The 24,064-nt window shown below is 44.7% G+C and overlaps 1 protein-coding gene across 2 annotated transcripts in view; it reads right to left on the bottom strand.

The window, feature by feature from the left end:
* Nucleotides 1-1,997: 1,997 nt before the first annotated feature.
* Nucleotides 1,998-24,064, bottom strand: part of LOC121466227 (RNA polymerase-associated protein LEO1) — a 30,479-nt gene continuing 8,412 nt past the window's right edge. Inside the window, exons 3-12 of one of the 2 annotated variants that reach the window (XM_041679888.1) lie at nt 22,710-22,814; nt 20,695-20,789; nt 19,732-19,877; nt 18,822-18,906; nt 15,858-15,952; nt 15,287-15,421; nt 14,250-14,385; nt 12,839-13,025; nt 7,893-7,990; nt 1,998-2,233 (exon numbers count right to left, since the gene is read on the bottom strand). In XM_041679888.1, coding sequence (XP_041535822.1) covers nt 2,129-2,233; nt 7,893-7,990; nt 12,839-13,025; nt 14,250-14,385; nt 15,287-15,421; nt 15,858-15,952; nt 18,822-18,906; nt 19,732-19,877; nt 20,695-20,789; nt 22,710-22,814 — 1,187 coding nt within the window. In that variant the 3' untranslated portion in view covers nt 1,998-2,128. The remainder of the gene's footprint in view (nt 2,234-7,892; nt 7,991-12,838; nt 13,026-14,249; nt 14,386-15,286; nt 15,422-15,857; nt 15,953-18,821; nt 18,907-19,731; nt 19,878-20,694; nt 20,790-22,709; nt 22,815-24,064) is intronic. The other variant, XM_041679889.1, reaches the window with a different exon arrangement.

Below are 24,064 nucleotides of genomic sequence, written 5' to 3' on the forward strand. Positions count from 1 at the left end.
GTGCTCCAATGTGGGTCTCGGACAGTGAGGACTACTGAGAAGTCAAGAACAGCGGCACTGGGTTTTGATCTACTGCACGTACTGGCTTTGTGGGAGCCTAGGCAGTTTGGATGCTCACCTTACTAGACCTGGAAGGAGGTGGGCGGTCCTTGGACTTCCCACAGGTCAGGGAACCCTGATTGCTCTTCGAGCTGATGAGGGAGGGGGGCTTGATCAGGGGAGGGGGAGGGAAATGGGAGGCGGTGGCAAGGAGGAGGCAGAAATCCTTAATAAATAAATAAATAAATAATAATTTTTAAAAAAAAGAAAAGTTCCCTCCTACCTGAGGAGAGCCGCTGTCCACTGGCCAGGTGCTCCCAGTCACACTCCACACCAGACCCGGGCTGTGGAGAGGAGCTGCCTCTCCTGAGGTGAAGAACAGCAGGCTGACCCTCACAGAAACTCCAACAGGAAGCCCCCTGAGCGCCCCCCTCAGGAACAAATAGGAAGGAGCAAGTCTCTCCTTTGCTATCCAGCCTCCCAGTCTCCCTATAGCGCCCCCCACAGGGCGGTGGTAAAGCCGAACACAGCCTCACAAATGGGCTTGGAGACAGGGGAGGCTGGTAACTGAGTGTATCCTAGTAAGGGACACGCACATTGCTTTGGGAAGGATGGAGGCACATACGGGTTCTTAAACTAGGTGCAGGCGTTTCAACTCAGTAGACCACAAAATACACGAGAACTTAAATTGGGAAAGGGTTGTGTCGGTGATTCAGGATTTTTCTCTTAAAAAAGAAAAAAGTTACCATGCACTCTAAATCAAGGAGCTACACCTCAGCTCCCGTAAAGCAGTTATTTTTAAAGATCAAAATTAGGGGTGGAGAGATGCTCTTGGCTGCTCATGCAGAGGACCCAAGTTCAGTTCCCAGCACCCACATCAGGGAGCTCACAACCTCCCGGAACTCCTGTTCTGAGGGAGCTGACGCCCTCTTTAGGCCTCTTCAGATACTCTCTCCACGCACACATGAATAAAAGTCTTAAAGCTATATATATATATATATATATATATATATATATATATATATATATTTTACATTTCATTTTAGATAGGCAGTGATGGCACATGCCTTTAATTCCACCACTCGGGAGGCAGCAGGTCAATCTCTGTGAGTTCGAGGCCACCCAGAGCTGTTATACAGAAATCCTGTGTAATTATAGTAAATTATATATATAAAATATGAAGTCTGAATTGTAACACAAAAATTCCTGTCTACACAGAACCTGAGAATGTGACTTTCCTTGGGATACAATCAGATAAAATGAGGCCATGCTGGCTTAAATTGGTCCTCTGGGAACAGAGACCTGGAAGAGTGCACAAGCCAGCTAGCCATGTTGACAACATGCAGGTGTCACAGCACAAGCCAAAGAACTGAAGGAAAGGAAAGGATGGCTCCTCAGGAGGGAGTGTGGCTCTGCGTTCTCTTTGATTTCAGAGTGTCCAAAAGTCAGAGTCCACTTCTACTGCTTTGAATTTTAGGAATTTGGGTGTCTTGCCAGCATGTATGCCTGTACACGTCTGGTGCCCATGGAGACCAGAAGGCGGCACTGGGTTCCCTGGCACAGAGATTACAGGTGGCTGTCAGCTGCCATGTGGGTGCTGGGAATCAAGCCCCATCCCCTAGGGGAGCCCCCAGTGCTCTAACCACTGAGCCATCTCTCCAGTTCAGGTTTTACTGTTTACAGCCAACCAACTTTGTGATCCTCTGTGAGGGCAGACCTAGAGGACTAACTTCTGAGGGTTTTTCCTGTTCTCTTTGAACTCTGTGTGGAGGAGAAGGCCTTGCTCTGTCTTGCCCTCGCCATGCCGGAGGCTTCTTTGCCTGGGATGAGAGGATGAGAGGATGGGGTGGCAAACAGCAGCAGAAAGTCACCCAACCTGGACCCTGGAAAATGCTTGCAAAATCAGCTGGCTCCCACCTCAACAGAAAAGCAGATTTCTTAAGCATACGGACTTGTTTTTTTAAAGTGTTTTATTACAATTAAATTTTCACAAACACAAATCAATTAATCTCCATCAAAATAACTCATGTTTACATCGTATTTATAGACAAGCTGTACAATAAATATATAAAATGGATTCACAGTTGATTCAGTCATCCTCCTCCTCCTCTTCATCACTGATCACATACTTCTTATGCTTTTTATTTGCTTTATCATCATCTTCTGCTTTCCTCTTTCCAGAAGATTCACCTTCCTAAACAAATAAAACAGTTTATAGCCTCAAAGTCAAAAGAGAACATTTCTATGGCAGTTTATCTGAGTTAATGATTCTCCACTAAAGTAACTTATAAAAAATCTTGCAGGTGCTCGCTTTGGCAGCACATGTACTAAAAATTGGGATGATACAGGAAGAAAAACATGGCCCCCCGGCCAAATTTTTACCAAAAACAAAAAAACCAAGCAGGGCATGGAGATGTACGCTTGATTCCAGCACTTGGGAGGCAGAGGCAGGCAGATCTCTGTGAGGTGCAGACAAGCTTGGTCTACATAGTGAGTTCCACCCCAGCCAGGTCTACAAATGGGATTCTCTCAAACAAACAAAAAATAAGACAGCTTTGCAGAATTCAAGCCCAGCAGATTGTCTTGTACAGGGAAACCACTGTAAGCACAGAAAGCTACAAGGATGGGCAATGAGGTCCGCCCTAGAAAAGGTCAGGACTCAAAGACAGTTCACCTTGACCAGTAGGATGACTCAGCAGGCACACACACATACACACACACACACACACACACACACACACACACACACACACGGCATCTTAATCTAATCATGAAAGAATGAAGGTTCACTTGTCCTGCGGGAGCATTTTCCCATGATCAAGTATTTCATCAACAGTATCTCTCCTTTCTCAGCATTCAAATTATTTTCCCAATGTAGAATTCATTATTTCAGTGTCAATTTTTTAAAAGTAAATTTTATTTAGATATATTAAAAACCCACATCGTAAAGGTTTTTGAGAAATATTTAAAGACATCAGAGGACTATATACAAGCACAGAATCTATTAACAACTTAAAATCGTCCTGCACAGCCCTCTACTAGGAACAGAACTCAGGAAGCTTTCTAAGAAACAACTTCGACAGAAAGAGTTAGGCCTCACATTTAAGCCAACACTCCTTCAATAAACTCTGCTGTTGACTGACCCTTCAAAATTCCCACAAACCAACTCCTCACCAGAGATAAAGAATTGATGACACTGGATTACACAGCCCAGAGACAGGCTGCTTGCTTAGGATGACAGAGACCCTGACCCAGTTACTAGCACCACAAAATCAAGTGTAGTGGACAGACAAACGGCTTGAAAGCTAGTCAGACAAGGCCAAAGAATGTTTCAAGATGCAAAATGCAACCTGGCATTCCCACGTTTTTCGTGATCTCCTTGGCTGGGCCTCTGATAACAAAATGACAGCCAACACTTGTTTCTTGTCTTTTTATCCCAAATGTATTCCTATAGACTGGGAGTGCCACCAGAGGGCTAAAGAAACTTATGAACCCATACAAGGACACGAAAGTCCTCCTCTATATACATGCTAGCTGGTGGCAGTAAAGTGACCCAATTGCTGGAAGGATCTCGTCCCCAGGATGTGACCTCCTTCCCCACTCCCCAGCCAAGAGCAAACTGAAATCCTCTCTGGCCCCGCCAGCAAAGGCAGCACTGACTTTGCTCCACTGCAGAATCTTGCAAACACATTACATGCCAGCACATAAGCAGCGTTTGGTGCTAGCTCTAAATTCCTTGTTGTTAGAGACTAGATTTGAGTGGTTCAAAGAACTGCTGTGGTACTTCTCAACATGTATAAAATTTTTCTAAAACCTCTTGAACAAGGTCTAGCAACAGCCCGAGGTCAGGCTCTCCCAAGGAAGTCTATATACAAATAGCACCAGGTCCAGTTCAGGGTAAAGACTGGTGGGAAGCCTGCCAAGACTGACTCCCCAGAAGCTGCAAGCAAGCACAGCACAGGAACCACCCCCTCCATCTATACTGGAGCCTTCAGGATGACCTTGTTTCATGAAACTAGGTGTGCAGAATTATTTCAGAAAGTAAGCTGCCTTGCTGAACAAAGCTGAAGTATACATCCCTGTGCCAAAAATCCGTAAACCAACAAAACATTAAGACTGAACTGATGCTGGATAATGTAGTCATGAACACAGGTTCCTACATACATGGACAGCTCACAGGTGATGACATAGGCAGGGCTGCTGTGGTTTCTGGAAAGGAGCCGCAGAAGAGGGGAGAGAGAGGACCAGGCCCTTGTACTAACCCTTCTCAGAAAGCAGCCTGTTGTGAGAAAGATGTTTGACTTCTCACATGAGCCTTTGCCTTCCAGTTCCATGTCAATTCTTGAACCCAGTGTTTCCCTTTCTTAGCCTGGGGACAGAGAGTGCCCCACCACACACACACACACACACACACCCCTGTCTCACTGTCTTTGAAGGAAGAAAAGGAAGTGTTCTACAGGCTGTAAAATGCAGTAGCTGGATAAGGTACTCTCCTTTGCGTTGCTCTCCATTTGGGCTGGGAAAGGAAAGGCAGCATTTCCTGCCAAGCTAGATGTCACTTTGTTCCCACACTCCTATCTGTATTTACTACATACAGTAACTTTCCCAGGCAGAAGCGTAAGCCTCAACAGAAGAACAAGAGAAGTGAGCCGACTAGCCCCAAGGCATGCAATGGGAACTGGCAAGTATGGGCAGCAACCAAATTCAGCGATGCAGCTGATGATCATTTTTAATTTTCACCTTTATTTTTTGAGACAGGGTCTCACTCCATAGCACAGCTGGCCTGGAACTCACTATGTAACCTCCTGCTTCAGCCTCCCAAATCTTGGGGCTACGGGTAATCTAGACTTGCCCTTACCCTCAAAGCTGGTTCTGGCATAGCATTGGCTCCTCATATGGGTATCCTAACATCTAAAAGCTCCCCCACATCTTAGATGCACAGCCAGGTTCTTGGAATTTGGGGGTATGGAGAGGTTGTTGTACAAAATGGAGCAGGAGGCTCCTCTCAGTCCTTGTCACCCACTGGCACGACCTGAGCTGCAGCGATAGGAAGAGGCACAGCAAAGCTGGAGGCAGAGGTGAAACGCTGGCTGTCAGGCAAGGCAGGGAGGGCACAAAGCGACCGAGAGAGTGCTGGGGAGGGGGAGACCAACCAGAAAAGGAGCTTCTGTAAGAGAGCCGGAAGGCTTGTACTTTCCCAGCCCAGCCGGCCGCAGGAGATCTGACAAGCATCTCTTACTAGGAATAAACAGTTCCATGGCACCTCTCAATTTTCACAGCGCTGCTTGCCAAGGATTAAGCATCTGCTTGGATGAGCCCCCATTTACCAACTGTTCATCACACTGTAAACACACCATTAAGATGCTATTTCATTTAATTCACAACAAATAAGTTGCAGGATAATGCTAACAAATTCTGTCTATAGCAAGCTACTCCCAAAACATCATGAAATAGTAAATGTGGTAATCCACATTAACCTGAGGACATAATTTTGTTTCATATGAGAAAAGAGTTTGTAACAGCCAAAATAATTAGAATAGCTCGAAAGCAAAACAGGAAGATATCCATTTCCTGCAATATGGCAGACCAGTACTGAGAACAGCCTCTCAGTGAAAACAGCGAGTAATGACGGGTGAAATAAAACAAAAGCATCATCGGAGGCCAAAACTAAGCAAAAGCTGGAAGGAAAAGCAGGGCACTAGAACAGGCTCCTCCACACAGACACTGAACTATGACTATGAACTCTGGCTTTTATGCCTTGCAAGGTGGGCAGAACAGGAGACAAGGGTCAAAAGCCTTTAGTGTAAAAATGGACTAGGATATAAGCCTGGCACTGTTTCTCTGAGCCAGGAGTCTACAAACTTACAAAAAGTATTTATTTGTGTTGAATGTGTGTGTAAGGGGTACATATGTACCACAGCACGTGTGCAGAGGTCAGAGGACAATCTGGTGTGGTCAGCCCTCTCCTTTTACAATGCGGGTTTTACACAGCAAACTTAGCTGTCAGGCTTCACAGCCAAATCAGCAAGATTTCAATCAGAGAATGCAGCTTCAGGAGGTCCTAGGCTGCAGATGCTCAAGGTACCTTCCAGAAATACATACAAATCAGCCAGGCCTGGTTGTACATGCCTGTAATATCAGCACAGCAGGAGGACCAGGAGTTCAAGTCAGCCACATTATACAATGAGTTCAAGGCCTGCTTTAACTACATGCAACTCCAAAACCCAAAACCCAAAACAAGTCATCTTTGGAGAAATTAATCAATCTAGGCATCAAAAATTCCTGTGGAAGGGCTGAAGAGATGGCTCAGTGGATAAGAGCACGTGCGGGCTCTAGCAAAGGACCCAAATGTGGTCCCAACACCCATGTCAGGTTGCTTACAAACCTGTTTTAACTTCAGCTCCATGGAACCAGATGCCCTCTTCTGGCCGCTGTGGGCTCCCACATACAAGTGCACACATACAGATTCACACACATAGACAAATAAAAATAAATCTTAAAAAAATAAATAAATAAAATGCCCTGTGTCCCTGGCTATCAGCTCAGTAAATCAAAACCACTCCATTACAGAATGTACAAAAAATATGGTACCCTAAGATATAGTCAACAGAAACAGTAAGAGATGCTCTAGTCTGTGTCCCAAAATTAGCTGAAATGCTAACCCCAAGATCAGGAGGGTTTCTAGAAGGTTACCCTTGTGCAACAGTCTTCTAGGATTGAAATATTTTATCCTGCAGGAAGTTCCTTCACCAGGAAGGTCAACTCAAAATAGCTCGAGGAAGTACCTGAAACTGACCAAACTCACTACAGGTCCCTACCGGAGTAAATAAAAGCTGAGAGTCCCACTCAAGACAAAGTAAAGCTGAGCAACAAAGAAGACTCTGAGATGAATGGAGGTGATGTGGGATTCCCCTCTGTATGCTATGAATGTTTTATTGCCATTGATTAATAAAGAAGCTGCTTTTGGCCAATGGCTTTACAGAATATACCCAGGCTGGAAGAGAGAGTAGATGGGAGTCAGAGAGACGCCCTGTAGCTGCCAGAGGAGAAAGATGCCCACACATTGGTACCTAAACCATGAGACCGAGCCTGGTAGTATAATAGAAGTGGGTAAGAGCTAGCTAGAAATAGGATTAAGCTACTAGTCAAACAGTATTGCAATTAATATAGTTTCTATGTGATTATTTCAAGTCTGGGCAGTCAGCAAATGAACAAGCAGCCTCTGCCTACAGAATGCCACCTACAGGGAGTTGCTAAGATTTAGACAAGCAGAGAGAACTCTAAGACCAGGCCAGCTACCTGGAAGCCAGGAAGACTCTGAGACCAAACCAACTTCTAGAAAGAAGCCAAGCTGCTGGAAGAACTTTAGAAAAGGATACTCTCCCAGCTGTGGAGCTGCCTGAAGGCCGAGCTCCTGGCTCCCACTTCCTAGCTTTTGTGAGCTGTCACCCATGCTGGGGTGGGTTTTAGTGATGGTGCTGTCTCTGAGTAATTTCTGATCACGTAAGTAATCCCTCCCCCATATTCCTGTAAGTAACCCCCAAAGAACTTACTGTTTTTCCAAACTGGACTTTGGTGGTATCCGTATTTTGGTCTGTTATGAGTTCCCTATCTGAGGTAAGTAGACTTGTGTGTCTCCGTAGGGAAAATCTTTGTCACACAACAGCAAGCAGGACAAAGGCAGAGCCTCGTGAAAGGAGTGAGCATTTACTCAAACATGGGCCTCACCCCATGCACCTTGTGGACTAGGACCTTCGTGGAGAACTCATTTGTGTGTGTCTCAGAGCTCCTTGTCATGCCAGGAGCCGAGCCCTGAGACAAGGGAACCCTAGAATTTAGTACATGTGGCTTACCTCGTCACTGTTGAGTTTCTTTGCTTTGAGCAGTCTTTGAGCCTTGTCTTCTTCCGAGCCCTCATCACTGTCCGAAGAGTAGATTCTAGCGCGTTCCTCTGAAAATGAAGGAATTAGATGGAATCATTTTCATCAACAGTAATCTATTCATTGCTGAATTTGCCCTCCAATAAATACCCTCTATTCTCTTCTCTCTGTACTTTTCCACTGAGGAACAAAATAATTTCCACGGTTCCATTTTCTTGAGTGTGTATGATACATGTGTGTGCACATGTGTGCACATGCATGTGGAAGCCTGAGGTTGATGTTAGGAGTCATCCTCAGTCGTTCTTGCATCTTACTCAGTGACACAGCGTCTCCCATCACACCCAGAGCGCACCAATGCAGCAGCTTTCCCTGGGGATTGCCCGCCTCTACCCTCCAGAGTTGAATTACAGGTACCCAGATCACACAGGTTCTGGGGACCTGAGTTCCAGTCCTCATGCTTGTGTGGCAAACGCTTTAACAGCTGAGCCTCCTCAGTCCCAGTTTTACTTTTCTTATAGTTTTAAGTATGGAAAGACGAGCCAGACCTATCCTCTCCAAATATACAAATACACTGCCTTCCCAGACCTATCCTCTCCAAATATATAAATACACTGCCTTCCCAGACCTATCCTCTCCAAATACACTGCCTTCCCAGACCTATCCTCTCCAAATATACAAATACACTGCCTTCCCAGACCTATCCTCTCCAAATATACAAATATACTGCCTTCCCAGACCTATCCTCTCCAAATATATAAATACACTGCCTTCCCAGACCTATCCTCTCCAAATATATAAATACACTGCCTTCCCAGACCTATCCTCTTCAAATATACAAATATACTGCCTTCCTAGACCTATTCTCTCCAAATACACTGCCTTCCCAGACCTATCCTCTCCAAATATATAAATACACTGCCTTCCCAGACTTATCTATCCTCTCCAAATATACAAATATACTGCCTTCCCAGACCTATCCTCTCCAAATATACAAATATACTGCCTTCCCAGACCTATCCTCTCCAAATATATAAATACACTGCCTTCCCAGACCTATCCTCTCCAAATATATAAATACACTGCCTTCCCAGACCTATCCTCTCCAAATATACAAATACACTGCCTTCCCAGACCTATCCTCTTCAAATATACAAATATACTGCCTTCCCAGACCTATCCTCTCCAAATATATAAATACACTGCCTTCCCAGACCTATCCTCTCCAAATATATAAATACACTGCCTTCCCAGACCTATCCTCTCCAAATATACAAATATACTGCCTTCCTAGACCTATTCTCTCCAAATACACTGCCTTCCCAGACCTATCCTCTCCAAATATATAAATACACAGCCTTCCCAGACTTATCTATCCTCTCCAAATATATAAATACACTGCCTTCCCAGACCTATCCTCTCCAAATATATAAATATACTGCCTTCCCAGACCTATCCTCTCCAAATATACACTGCCTTCCCAGACCTATCCTCTCCAAATATATAAATATACTGCCTTCCCAGACCTATTCTCTCCAAATATACTGCCTTCCCAGACCTATTCTCTCCAAATATATAAATATACTGCCTTCCCAGACCTATCCTCTCCAAATATATAAATACACTGCCTTCCCAGACTTATCTATCCTCTCCAAATATACAAATATACTGCCTTCCCAGACCTATCCTCTCCAAATATACTGCCTTCCCAGACCTATCCTCTCCAAATATATAAATACACTGCCTTCCCAGACTTATCTATCCTCTCCAAATATACAAATATACTGCCTTCCCAGACCTATCCTCTCCAAATATACAAATATACTGCCTTCCCAGACCTATCCTCTCCAAATATATAAATACACTGCCTTCCCAGATCTATCCTCTCCAAATATACAAATATACTGCCTTCCCAGACCTATCCTCTCCAAATATACAAATATACTGCCTTCACAGACCTATCCTCTCCAAATATATAAATACACTGCCTTCCCAGACCTATCCTCTCCAAATATATAAATACACTGCCTTCCCAGACCTATCCTCTCCAAATATACAAATACACTGCCTTCCCAGACCTATCCTCTCCAAATATACACTGCCTTCCCAGACCTAACCTCTCCAAATATATAAATATACTGCCTTCCCAGACCTATTCTCTCCAAATATACTGCCTTCCCAGACCTATTCTCTCCAAATATACTGCCTTCCCAGACCTATCCTCTCCAAATAGACTGCCTTCCCAGACCTATCCTCTCCAAATATATAAATACACTGCCTTCCCAGACCTATCCTCTCCAAATATATAAATACACTGCCTTCCCAGACCTATCCTCTCCAAATATATAAATACACTGCCTTCCCAGACCTATCCTCTCCAAATATACACTGCCTTCCCAGACCTATCCTCTCCAAATATATAAATAGACTGCCTTCCCAGACCTATCCTCTCCAAATAAATAAATATACTGCCTTCCCAGACCTATCCTCTCCAAATATACTGCCTTCCCAGACCTATTCTCTCCAAATATATAAATATACTGCCTTTCCAGACCTATCCTCTCCAAATATATAAATACACTGCCTTCCCAGACCTATTCTCTCCAAATATACAAATACACTGCCTTCCCAGACCTATCCTCTCCAAATATATAAATACACTGCCTTCCCAGACCTATCCTCTCCAAATATATAAATATACTGCCTTCCCAGACCTATCCTCTCCAAATATACACTGCCTTCCCAGACCTATCCTCTCCAAATATATAAATACACTGCCTTCCCAGACCTATTCTCTCCAAATATACTGCCTTCCCAGACCTATCCTCTCCAAATATACTGCCTTCCCAGACCTATCCTCTCCAAATAGACTGCCTTCCCAGACCTATTCTCTCCAAATATATAAATATACTGCCTTCCCAGACCTATTCTCTCCAAATATACTGCCTTCCCAGACCTATCCTCTCCAAATATACTGCCTTCCCAGACCTATCCTCTCCATCCCAGACCTATCCTCTCCAAATATACTGCCTTCCCAGACCTATTCTCTCCAAATATATAAATATACTGCCTCCCAGACCTATTCTCTCCAAATATACTGCCTTCCCAGACCTATCCTCTCCAAATATATAAATATACTGCTTTCCCAGACCTATCCTCTCCAAATATACAAATATACTGCCTTCCCAGACCTATCCTTTCCAAATATACTGCCTTCCCAGACCTATTCTCTCCAAATATACTGCCTTCCCAGTCCTATCCTTTCCAAATATACTGCCTTCCCAGCTTCCTACACCCTTGCTAGGCGAGTATCCTGCTCTGCTGGGAACCACTGAACTAGTTACCTGGTTTTAATCTCTAATGAGCTGAATGTTAAATACCAAAATCCTTGAATGCATCTCTAATATTCTACATTAAAAATGTTACAATTAAGATTTTTGTGATGAATTCGCATTGGCACAATGAAGAAGGCTGCTGTACTGAGTTCTCAAAATAGGTAGGCTCTATAGCATTCAGCTCATTACATGAAGTCCTGCAAGAAAAGTCAGATAAAGGGGAATTTATGTGTCTGTAGAACGTATCACTCAGCTGAGCACAGCCAGGATAGGATGCAAGGTCATCTGCATCCTTATACTATGGTATGTATGACTGACATCTGGTTACACAGCTCTGTCAGAGTGAACTAGGGAAGGGCTGGAGTGAAGTCCAGGGGTACAGTAGTTCCATAACAGGCATTAAGCCCTGACTTTTTACCCAGTGCCACACACAACCCAAAGCATCTGCAGACCTCATTTCTCAATTTACAGACACAGCAAATGACATTCAGAACTGAGAGGTTACGTGCTCAGAGCTGATGAGGTGGGCAAAGTGGCTTTAGGCACACTCATTCACTCTGTACTGGCATGAGCACCAAGCACACTCCTTGTTCAGTCCTCAGCTCAGGTTCTAGGTACCATTAGCAGAGTGTTTATTTCACATGACACAGGGGAAATTCAAAGAGGCTGTAGAGCCTTTCAAATACCACTCTTAAAAAGCGGAAAAACTAGGTGGGCATGGTGACACAGCCTGCAATCTCACATTCGGGAAGCTGAGGCAGGGGGATTCCAGTCATCCTGGCTGCTTCTAGGTCTGTTTTTCTTTCTTTCTTTTTTTTTTTTTTTAATACGTTACTGATTTTATTTACTGTGTGGGTGTTTTGTCTACACGTATGTCTGTGCACCATGTGTGTGCCTAGTGCTTGCAGAGGCCAAAAGAAGGCATAGAATTCTGGGACTAGAGTTACAGACAGCTCTGAGCCATTAGTTTCATCAGTGAGCAAATACATCAGAACACTGCAGAGATCAAAGAGAACATGTTTGTCTGGGATTCAGTATGTGCTGTAAATGCAAACTAAAACCACTGAGAGGAGGGAGCTGCAGAACACAGCTTAGAAAAAAGTAGGCAGGAAGGCAAAGAAAGCACCACATGTCTCAGTAACGTGTTCTTGATAACTGGCAACTTAGCTGAGTAAGGTGCCTTATGCCTGGAACACCAGCACTAAGGAAGCTGAGGCAGGAGACTGCTGAAAGTTTGAGGACAACCTGGACTAGAATGAGAGCTTTTCTCAAAACGAAAACAAAAACCGCCAACCTTTCAAAGTGGAAATCAGAAGGACAAGGGGTAAGTTTGCAAGGGGCCTGATGTGGTGTACATGACTATAAACCCAAAGCCCAGGAGACAGGGAAGAGGGACCCGTCCAAGGAAAGCCTCCAAAAATAAAACACCTGGAAGAGAGCCACGAGGGTCCTACCCTGCCAGGACAGCCTCAAACAAGGACAAAGACACTTCGTCTCTGAGACTTGGCAGGACACTGACTCTTTACGATGTCCGGTGGCCGGCAGTAAGCTCGTGTACAAGGTGACATGACTCCATGCCACACTCACCTCGAATGCCCCCTTTGTATCGGTTTTTAATGGCTGCCAGGCTGATGGACTCCTCGCCTTCCTCCTCCTCGTCGTATCGGTCAGGCTCCAGGTAGCTGGCGCTCAGGCCCCGCTGGTGCTGCTTCTCTCTCATGCGGCGCTGCTGCGACTCCCTCCGGATGGAGGCCCTCAGGCGTTCTTCCTCTTTCTGTGAGAGAGCAAATAAACCAGTTGCTATGGTTTGAAAGTGATGCCAATTTCATGTGTTGGAAACAGTCCCTAGCTAGTTAATCCAAGGGGTAACTGATAACTTAAAGCACTGACGGGCTGTCACGACACTGGCTGTTACAGAAGCGAGCTTGCTCCCTCTGCATCACAGGATTTCCACCATGCCTGAATGCAGCAGGAAGTCCTTCACCAGCCACCGTTGCCTTACTCTTGGACCTTCTAGCCTCGAAACATTTTTTTTTTAATTAATTTTATTTATTTTGCCGGGGCGGGGGGTAGGTCAGAGGCTAAATTATGGGAGCTGGTCTTATCCTCTCACAATGTGGGTGCTGGGGATTAAACCTGGGTTGTTAGGCTTAAGTGGAATAAACTTCTTGCCTTGCTTTTTTGACAAGATCTTAGCATACACCAGGCTGACTCAGAACTCACAATCTATGAACCACAAGCTTTAGGTTTAATCCTCAGCATCACAAAACAAAACTCAGACAACTCTGTGAGACTCCACTTTAGGTCGTCTTCACTCGGACTGCTACGCCTCCTCCTTAGTCAGCCCACTGAGCTCTGACAGGATCAACTAGTTGTAGATGATTTAGTGGTGTTTGATATATGTAAACTCAGATGGTCACTTTCAAGCCCTGTCGGGGAAGAACCCCAAAGCTTGCATATGTTTATCACTACCCCTGCATCTCTTTGTTTAGTGTATGCTTAGTAAATTAACTTGGCCCATGCCACTAGAAGAGGGAAGGGAAGTCCAATAAGACATAATGAACAGATAAACACACGGTTTGGGCAATATGTTCTTTTTGTTTGCTTGCTTGCTTGCTTTTTGAAACAGGGTTTCTCTATATAGTCCTGGCTGTCCTAGAACTCGCTCAAGCTGGACTCAAACTCACAAAGACGCACCTGCCTCTGCCTCCCAAGTGCTGGTATTAAAGGCATGCACCACCACTTGGCAACAATCTGTTATTTTTTTTTCTTTTAATTAAAAAAAATAATCATGTGCCTACATATATGTCTGGGTGAGGGGGTTGGGTCTCCTGGAACCGGAGTTGCAGAATTGTGAGCCGCCATGCGGGTGCTAGGAATTGAACCCGGGTCCTCTGGAAGGGTAGTCATTGCTCTTAACTTCTGAGCCATCTCTCCAGTCCCTACAGTCTGTTCTTAATACACAAAACTATTCCCAGATGAAGTTTACCCAACATACCTTAATCATCTCTGTGCGCTGGCACTCAGGGTCACGACCAGCCATTGGTAAGATTCTAATCTTCTGTGTCTTTGAACATCTATCTGCAAGTGACAGAGTCATCTTCCTGTGTGTCGCACTGTCTGTAGAGTGAGGCCTGTGAGAAATGAACAGGAATTCCCCACTGTTTATCAATATATTTGTGAGCCAGTCGTACCCACATCATAAAAACCAAAACCAGCAGCCACTTTCTGTTCAAAGAAGTAGACAAGACCGTAAAATCGAATAGTCTGCTTGGAGGGCCGTGGACTTTATCTAGCTCAGTGAGACAAGGAAAAGAGAAACTGGGGTGAAGAAACTTGTATAGCATGGCCACCTGAGGCAGGAAATAGCCAGGCTCAAGCAGGGCTGACAGACACTGTGCTTTGTCCCCCTGCATCTGACCTTTCCCATCTACCCCATCAGATAATCTCACAAAATGAAAGCTGTCCAAAGTCACACAAGTAGAAATGGATGCAGGCCCAATCCCGAAGCCTAGTTTAACAATTCTGAGTTGGTGCCCCCTCCAGACTGTCGTTCAGGACAAGGGGTCTGCTTATCCTCGAGAAAGCAGCACAGCACCCTCACCAGTGCCCAGGGTGCTCTGGTTTGCCGGGATCAAATTCCCACAAAGGTCTGGACACAACAGCACTAGGCAACGGGACAGCCCCAGTATTCACACCCCCAACTCCATGCCTTTCCTCTGACATTAGCATATACAAGTCCTAATTACCAGATGTCTCCGGTTCAGTTTTACTGAAAACAGAGGGTCCATTTGACCAGCACAGACACAAGCACATTAGCTCTCCTGGAGGACAGTAGTCACTAGAACTCATACACCGACATTCTCTTTTACATCACAGCCATGTAAACCTGGTTGAAGGACCTGGCTCCCGAGAAAGCACGTTCCCTGTCCTTTAAGTCTCAGCCTCCAGAAGCAAGAACCAGCCCTGGACTGTGCTGGAGTCCACCACAGGGACCAAGTACCAAAAGCAAGCAATGTCCCTAAGAGCACCTACCTGAAGGTGAGCTTCGTTTTAAAGACAGCCTGCCCCTGCAGCCCAGTCCCTTGTCTTATGAACAGATGGTTGTGGTCTCCCTGCAGTGGGGCTTTGTACACATCAAACACTTCGTTCCCTAAATGCAGGGACATGCTAAAGAGAAAAACACTTGGCATGTTAACTAAAGGCTTTTGCTCTACAGCTTTACTTCCCTGAAAGTGTGATCCAACCACTTTTCCCTCTTTATTCAAAATGCAGGAGAGACACCGTGATGGAAATGACTTCCCTGAAGTCACACCTGCTGTGGTTCAGGCCCCGCCTCTACCCGTTCCCAGGGAAGGAACTTTTCCTCACATGTGAGTAGTATGCAATGGGGCTAAGGGGGCTAAGATTCCTAACTCACATTAGGTTATCGTCTCCCACCAGCCCCAACACCTCCAACTATCGCTCTCTCAGGTTTCCTATGAAACCACAAGGAGTAACTAGTGGAGATCTCTAACAAGAGCTGGCCCCTGAGTAAGGTCAGGAGTCCACAGCATTCTCTCCTCTCCACTGGTCTGGGTGCCCAGTGCCAGCAAGTGGCTCTCACCTTCCATCTGACCACTTGACGATCCGAGCATTGCTTTCTTTAATCTCATTCCCGTCATCGTCCCGGCGCACCCTCCATCGAATTGTATTTTCTACCTGTTTCACAGTACAGAGCCTTAGGAGACGGTGCTAGTGCACTCCCTTGGGAGATTTCACAATACAGAGCCTTAGGAGACGGTGCTAGTGGACTCCCTTGGGAGATTTCACAATACAGAGCCTTAGGAGACGGTGCTAGTGCACTCCCTTGGGAGATTTCACAATACAGAGCCTTAGGAGACGGTGCTAGAGCACTCCCTTGGGAGACAGGCAGTCACAGAATAAGCACGGTAGGTACGTGACAGAAAAACAGGCAACAGTGAAATCCTCTTGTAACAAATTAAAAGCAGGAAAAATGTAAGTGTTTAAGTGAATTTCTGAGCTGCTAGTACGACAACGGTAGCTCACAGCCAGAGCATTTAAAACTGAGAAGCTCTGAGGTACAGGAGACAAAGCTGGAACTCCAAAGAGAACTTTGGAGGTAGACACATATGTAGAGGAAGTAGCACCACGGACCTAGGAACCAGACACACATATGGGGACTTGTCACCTGCAAGATGGAAAAATGCCAGACAGATTTAGAAAATAAGTCACTGCTGCAGAAATTAAAAACTTGATGGTCCTTCCAGAAGAACACAGTACATTAAATACATGCATTTATCGTGCTACATCCGGGAAACATACTAAAATAGCAGGAAAGGGGAAAATACACTCATGCAGAATGACCCACGGCTTGTGGTGCACATATGTGCTCCCAGCATGTGGGGTGCTACGGAAGGAGCACTGCAGAAGGAGGACTATGGATCTCAGTCCTGCCTGGGCTACAAGGCAAGGCCCTGTCTAAAGAGGCAGGGTTGGAGTGAAGAAGAAGATGGAAACAAGGAGAAGGAAACATCCCAAGTTCATGTGTGACATGGACATGTAAATGCTCACACCAAACACACACACCATATAAATATATGTAATTTTTAAAAATTTAAGAAATTAAAGTAAGACAATCTATTACTATTCCTGTTTTCTCTCTTGTGTACAATAGGTTAGTGTGCCAGTTGATTTTTGTCAACTTAACTCAGAGATAAATTCGGGAAGAATTAATTGAGAAAATGTCTCCATCAGATCAGCCTGTAGTGAAGTCTGTGGTACTACCTTGATTAATGATTGATATGGGAGGCCCAGCTCACCCTGGGCAGTACCATCCCTGGGGCAGGTGATTCTGAGATGTCCAAGAAAGCACGCTGAACAAGCCATGAGGAGAGAGCCTGTAAGCTGCATTCTACAGTGGATTCTGCTTTGGTTCCTACCTCCGGGTTCCTGCCCCAGCTTCCTTCAACAATAGACTATGATATGAAAGTGTGAGATAAAATAAACCCTTTCCTCCCAAACTTGCTTTTGGTCATGGTGCTTATCACAGCAACAGAAACCCCAACTAAAGCAGTTAGCTACATATAAATATATGAACATGTATACAAGTATTGTCTTAGTTACTTTTATATTACTGAGATGAAAACACCATGACCAAGACAAATTATAAAAAGAAAAAAAAAGAATTTAATTTGGGGCTCACAGATTCAGAGTTAGAGCTATGCCCATCATGCAGGGAGCATGGCGGCAGGTAGACAGTAATGCTCTGGAGCAGCAGCTGAGAGCTCACATCTCATCGACTCCCAGTGACACACCTCCTCCAAGACCACATCTCCTAATCCTTCCCAAACAGTTCCACCAGCTGAGGGCCAACTATTTAACTGTATGAGCCTATGTGGGCCATTCTCATTCAATCCAGCATAGGAATTAGCAACTGAGACATTGAAAGATGTCTTTGAGGACGCACTATGAAGTCTCATTCTACAGGAAGGAAGCACACGGAAGTACTTCTAAAGACACAGAACCTCACAGAGCACATAGCTGGTTCCTGGCTCAGTCACCAATTGACTCTAAGCCTGTTCACCTTGTCTCAACCATCACCCAAGAAACAAATCTAGGGTCACTTTCCATCACATCCCAAGCGTCTGAAGGAGAGCTAACTAATAAACACTGACATTTTATACTCTGAAGCACCTGAGGTTTTAGAGCAAAATACTGATGTCTAAACTATAAGGTGCACACTGGAACATACAGTGGGCACACTGACACTCACTGCTGCACCATGACAGAAAACAGAAAACTGCTAAAATGATTAAGGAATAAAGAACTACCACATCAATTTATATAAATGATGAAAATAATGAGAAGCAGCAAAAAGAAGTCAGAGGCACTAAAATGGCCATGAGAAACTAATACTGCTAACTCTGAATCAGTACACACGCATACCAAGCAAATAATACTGATACATGAGCCTGCAGCGCCAAGACAGTGGAGGGCAGAGCAAATAAAAGTCCAAACCATCTATCAGGCTAAACCTACCAGTTGAATGATCCTGAGCAAATTATTGGCATTTTCATCTTTCTTACTTGGCCTGCATTTCCACAGCGGTCACTGACAGCTCTGACACCTGTGCCTAGACAGGGTCCATCTTCAGCAATGTCACCCAGACACTCAGGAAGCTGCTGCATGTGGTGAAGATGGTACAACTGGAAAGGCAGCATGGTGGCTCATGCCTGTGACCCAGCATCCAGGAGGTGGAGGTGGGAAGACCACGTGTTTAAGAACAACTTGGCTACATAGTGAGACTCTGCCTTCAATTTTCAAAAAAGCCTAACCTGCAAGGGCCTAGGTTTAGCCCCCAGGCAACATGTCAGGGACCAAAGATGCAGCTCCATGAAGAGTATACAGAGGCCCAGGGTTCAATCCCTAGCATCAGAAGAATTCTGAGAAGACAGATGGTTAATTTGGCTGATAGAACAAGGAACACAAAAACCACCTTCAGAGCTCAAGACTTAGGTTGGTGTCCCCAGATTCACTCTATAGGAGGGAAGCAAAGACTGCACGGTACCTTCAGTTTCAACCTGGTTCTCCCTTCTTCATCCAGCATCTCTTCATCTTCAAATTCATCTTCATAATACTGAGGATCAAAAGGCCTACAAGAGGTTTTTAAAATAAACTATTAATCCTATTTCATAAAGAGCATTGCCATGGTGTAGTTATAGTTATCACAACCCATTATATCAAAAATCCTAACTTTAAAAACTACAATGCTCAGTTTGAAGCTCAACTTAAAAGCATTAAAAATATGCTTAAATTAAAAATTTTTATGCTGTTATATATTATTTGAAATATATTATAAACAAGATTAAACATTCCAGATAGCAATGTGGTGGCACATACTTTTAATGCCAGTACTTAGGAGGCAGAGGCAGGCAGATCTGTGAGTTCCAGTCCAGACAGGGCTACATAGTGAGACAATATCTAAAAGAAAAAAAATATCAATTTTTCATATTCTAGGAGTCTTGCAAAGAAAAGAGCACATACACTGTAGCTGGCCACATCCTTTTCCTTGGGGTGAAGCGTGAAAATCACCTAAGACTTTGAGCGTTAACTTAGGAGTCCCCATCAGCATTGTTTCACCAATAGCTGAATAGCTGTTGTCCTAATGTGCCAGCAGGTCTGCTTCTCACTGCAGTGTTGGTGGGCTGCAGTAGGTACCAAGTTTCTTGGAGACCAGGTGTCCCCTCATTCATAAGAGAGCATCCAGTCGGTGATGGTGTACACCTTTGATCCCAGTACTTCATGTAACAGCCCTGGCTGTCCTGGAACTCTCTCTGTAGATCAGGCTGGCCTTTAATTCACAGAGATCCGCCTGCCTCTGCCTCCCAAGTGCTGGGATCAAAGGTGTGTGTCACCACCACCAGGTTAATACCCACATATTTCTAGCCAACACTCAGAAGACATCTTGATTTTCTTACCTGGGCTCTACACTGAGGAAGTTGGGTAGTTTAACAAAATATAAGTCGTTTCCTAAATCAGTGTTTACTTTGGGGATTTCTACTTCTATTCTCGTCTCAGGTATTGGCTCCTCCTCCTGCTGATCCTGAGGCAAGCCGTTTTCATCCTAGTGCAAGAAGGCAGAAGGTCAGAGCTGTGGGGAGTGGGCATCGGCCCAAGATCAACTCCACATTTTATAACTCAAGGGAGCAAGAAACACTGTTTGCTTTTCCCTTTGTTCTCATTTTGTTTGAGACAGGATCTCACTCTGTCACCCAGGCTGGCCTAGAACTCACTATATAGCCCACACTGGCCTCAAACTCAGAGAAATCCTCAGCCTTCCGAGTACTGGGATTACAAGTATGAGCTGCCATGCCCAGCAAGAACCATAGTAAGATATTATCTTAGGACTAATGCCCCCTCAGTTGTCAGCACTGTTCATCTATCTGCAAAACATCTCAGGAAAGGCAAGACACGGTTGGCTGTGTCGCTACCGAGCACTGTGACCTAGGATCTGCCAGACCTTCGCGGACAGAAGTGTTCACTCAGTCAGCACTTATGCAGCCACGCTAATGGCATCAGAGAAGATTAGCACCCCATGGTGAGTCCGAGACCAGCCCAAGGCCCTGTTTCCAATAAAAAGGAAAGGAGTGGAGGAAGGATTACTAAGACAGCACACTTTGCATGAGTAAGGAAAACAATAAAGTGAAAGGTTTTTAAACGCCAGGTCCCCATGCTCTCAGCCTGTGAGGCCCAGCACCATCTCATGGTAGCCGCAGTCACATCTACGCCTCCCTGGAACCAAGGTTCCCACAGAAAGTCATCCACTCACTGTATTTTCATATGACGACTTAGTTAGAAACTTCTTGGAGAAAGAGAGAGTCTTCATCTGAGACTCTGTCTTACTTGAGTATGGGTCAACTCACACTAATACCCTGACTTACCACAGGCTGTCCTGGAGTAGGGGGCTTATCTTCTCCATCGCTCCCTGAAGATATGTCATCAGCACCTCCAAACAGATCCATGGTTCCATTATTGTCTTCAGTGCAGAAGGAAAGATGCAGAGTGTTAACACTTGGTCTTCACTTTAACGTCCCAAGAGTTCTGGGTCAGCATCATGAAATGGCAGAAACCTAGGTCTGTAGCATGTATGTGGAGAGACAGGCACTGTCGGGTATGTGTGCAGAGACAGGCACCGTGGCGCGTGTGGGCAGAGAGAAGGGCACTGAGGGGTATGTATGCAGAGAGACAGGCACCGTGGTGCGTGTGGGCAGAGAGAAGGGCACTGAGGGGTATGTATGCAGAGAGACAGGCACTGTGGCGCGTGTGTGCAGAGACAGGCACTGTCAGGTATGTGTGCAGAGACAGGCACTGTCGGGTATGTGTGCAGAGACAGGCACCGTGGCGCGTGTGGGCAGAGAGAAGGGCACTGAGGGGTATGTATGCAGAGAGACAGGCATTGTGGCGCGTGTGTGCAGAGAGAAGGGCACTGAGGGGTATGTATGCAAAGAGACAGGCACTGTGGCGCGTGTGTGCAGAGACAGGCACTGTCAGGTATGTGTGCAGAGAGAAGGGCACTGAGAGGTATGTATGCAGAGAGACAGGCACTGTGGCACGTGTGTGCAGAGACAGGTACAAGCATAGGCAGTTCCTCTTCCATCTCTGTATCCTTTTATTTTCTCTTACTGTTTAGAAGCCAGTTGTTTCTTCCAGGTTAAATCTTCAAATTTGGGCTAACACATTCTATGTCAGAGTTAGATGTCTATGTCTAGTCAGCCCCACCCTCACAGGCAGAACATCACTGAGGTGCATATCAAAGCAGCAAGCAAAGAGAAAACCAGAAGAGTGGTCAGAGAGCCAGCCGTCTGTTTAAAATTGTAATTACAACAGTTAGAACAACTGGTAAAGACACAGTCTAGAATACACTATGAGATGTGTATTCTAGACTAATGTGACAAGGGACAAAAAAAAAAAAAAAAATCACTGGACAGCAAGGCGGAGGTGACCAGAGTACTGAAGTTCATTATACAGTAAAACAGAAACATGTCTGTGCCTTCCCCCTCCCTCAGTATTCCCTTCTTAGCTCATATCACCACCCAACTACTGTACATGTAAGGTTTACATGTCTCCTCAGTCTGCAAACCTAGGCACCAGGTGGCAAGTTCTACAAAGGAGATGATTTTCAATCATGGCCATACTCCCAGTGCCTACAACAGTCACAGTACATAGTACAGCCTCAAAACACACTGGTGACCGAAACGAAACAATGGACACCACCTACCAATTCGAACTCCTCTGCCTTCATCACCCTATTTTATAGCTAGTAAGAAATCTGACCAGCCAAACACAGCAGGTCATCTGTTTCCAAAGCGTACTCCTGAGCAGATATTTAAGTAAACCTCAGGGTTTGCTATCTTGTCTAGCTTTCCTTTTCTTTACAGGTGACCCTCGAAATGTCTGCCTTAAGATAACCTCTCGGAGCTTTGGAGCAATGCCTATTACCACGCAGCGTAGTGCAGCTGCACGTCCCCAAGCGTCTACCACAGCTCTGCTGACTTTCACACTGACATCTTCACTGCGTGGCCACCTGCCATTTGCAAACAGAACAGAGATGAACATGTACATCTCCACCTTTGCAACAACCTTAACCTGCATTTACATGAATGAACTCTTCTTGTAACCCAGTCAAAGCTCATGCCTTCATCTAATATTAAACTGTCTGAGAACAGTAAGGACAGTCAGTCCAGTACTCTCCTTATTCTGACTAAAGAACACACTGTCACTTCCAAACAGTACAGAGGCTCAGCCCCCCTTGATAAATTCACTCAAACTATAAACAAAGAAGCAGGTTCACACAGTCTTCTGTGAGTCATGCAGTGTCAAGGTTTAGAAGTTTACAAAGGTTTAAAAGCACAGAGTCATGAACTACACGTGGGTACCAAAGAAATAGAAGGGCTACCTTTGGGCACCTCAGTGTCGCTATCTGCTTCCGAGTCAGATGGAATTGCATTCTTGCGCTTCATTCGTAAAACTTCATCTTCACTATCGCTGCCTCTTGCAGATTCTAAAAGAGCAGAATTAGAAGGTGTGCATAATCACATCCAAGCTTTTCAGAGAAACTGCAACTTCATGCAAAGTAGTCCAGTTCAGCAACAAATAGAAAAGTATGATACACGTAACAATTTGTATCAATATAAAATATATTAGGCTGAGTCAAAGAAGAAAACCTAGCCTGGCAGAGACAGTGCCTGTAGTCCTAGATCTGATGAGGCCGAGGCACAAGGAGACAAAAGCACGGTGACAGAACAGATCAGTCGGTGATGAGGTTAGGTACAGGCAAGGGACATGGCTATAAAATGTGTCTCATAACATGTTGTCCTGTATCAAGACAGTGGTAGCTGCATAAATCTATAAACATGTCAACACTAGTTAGACTGCACACAAACCAAAGGGTGGAGGTGTGGCTCAGTCAGTCAGAGTGTGTGTCTAGCATGACCAAGGGCCTGGGTTCAGCCCATCACAGAAAAAAATTAAAAAGTTGCTTGTGGTGGTGCATGCCTGTAATGCTAGCAGATTCTCTTACCCATTCTTGAATTAATTTGCCAGCACTGTATAAGGCTTAAACATTCTGATAACCTTACAGAGAATCTTATTCTGAACTAGTTACTAAATACTTATGGAGCCCTAAGCACAGTCTATGCAGATTTAAACCCATATTGGGAAATATCCTGTCCTCTTCTTTAAAAAAAAAAGTCAAAATGTGTTTCTGAATGCTCCTCGTAAGATATTACAGGAGCAATCAATTCTCCCTTTGTACTTAAGCTTCCCAAGACTGAACCAAACTAATTTAACATGACCAGTGCCCTACAGAAATGAAGCAATCCATATACTACTCCAGAAAGATTTAACCTAAGTGGGGTGACTTATATAATACAAAGAATTCAATCTCTAAAATATTTTCATATCCTATATGAAGAATGTGTTGATTTGAGCTGAGCAATCTAGCTGACAATTATAAAGGGGAGGGAGACCCATTTACTGCAGGCAAATCTGTCAATGTGCTTGTTAATTCCCAGGAAAATGGAACCAACGCAGTTCATTTAGCTTCTCTAAGACTATGCTCTTTAATATTTTTCTCAATGTATGAATGGAAGGGGAAGACAGTGAAAACAAACAGGGAAATTTAGAAGAATGCAGAAAGAGTGTGTGAGAGAGTTTTAAAAGGTGAAAATAAAAGGATAGAAGAGGAGAAAACAAAAATGAAAAACAGCATAATAAAGATGGGAATAAAGGAAATGGGGAGATGGCGCAGTG

Source organism: Microtus oregoni, unplaced genomic scaffold, assembly GCF_018167655.1.
Source record: "Microtus oregoni isolate MIOR12 unplaced genomic scaffold, Mior012 000032F_ref0000030, whole genome shotgun sequence".
NCBI classification, from domain to species: Eukaryota; Metazoa; Chordata; class Mammalia; order Rodentia; family Cricetidae; genus Microtus; species Microtus oregoni.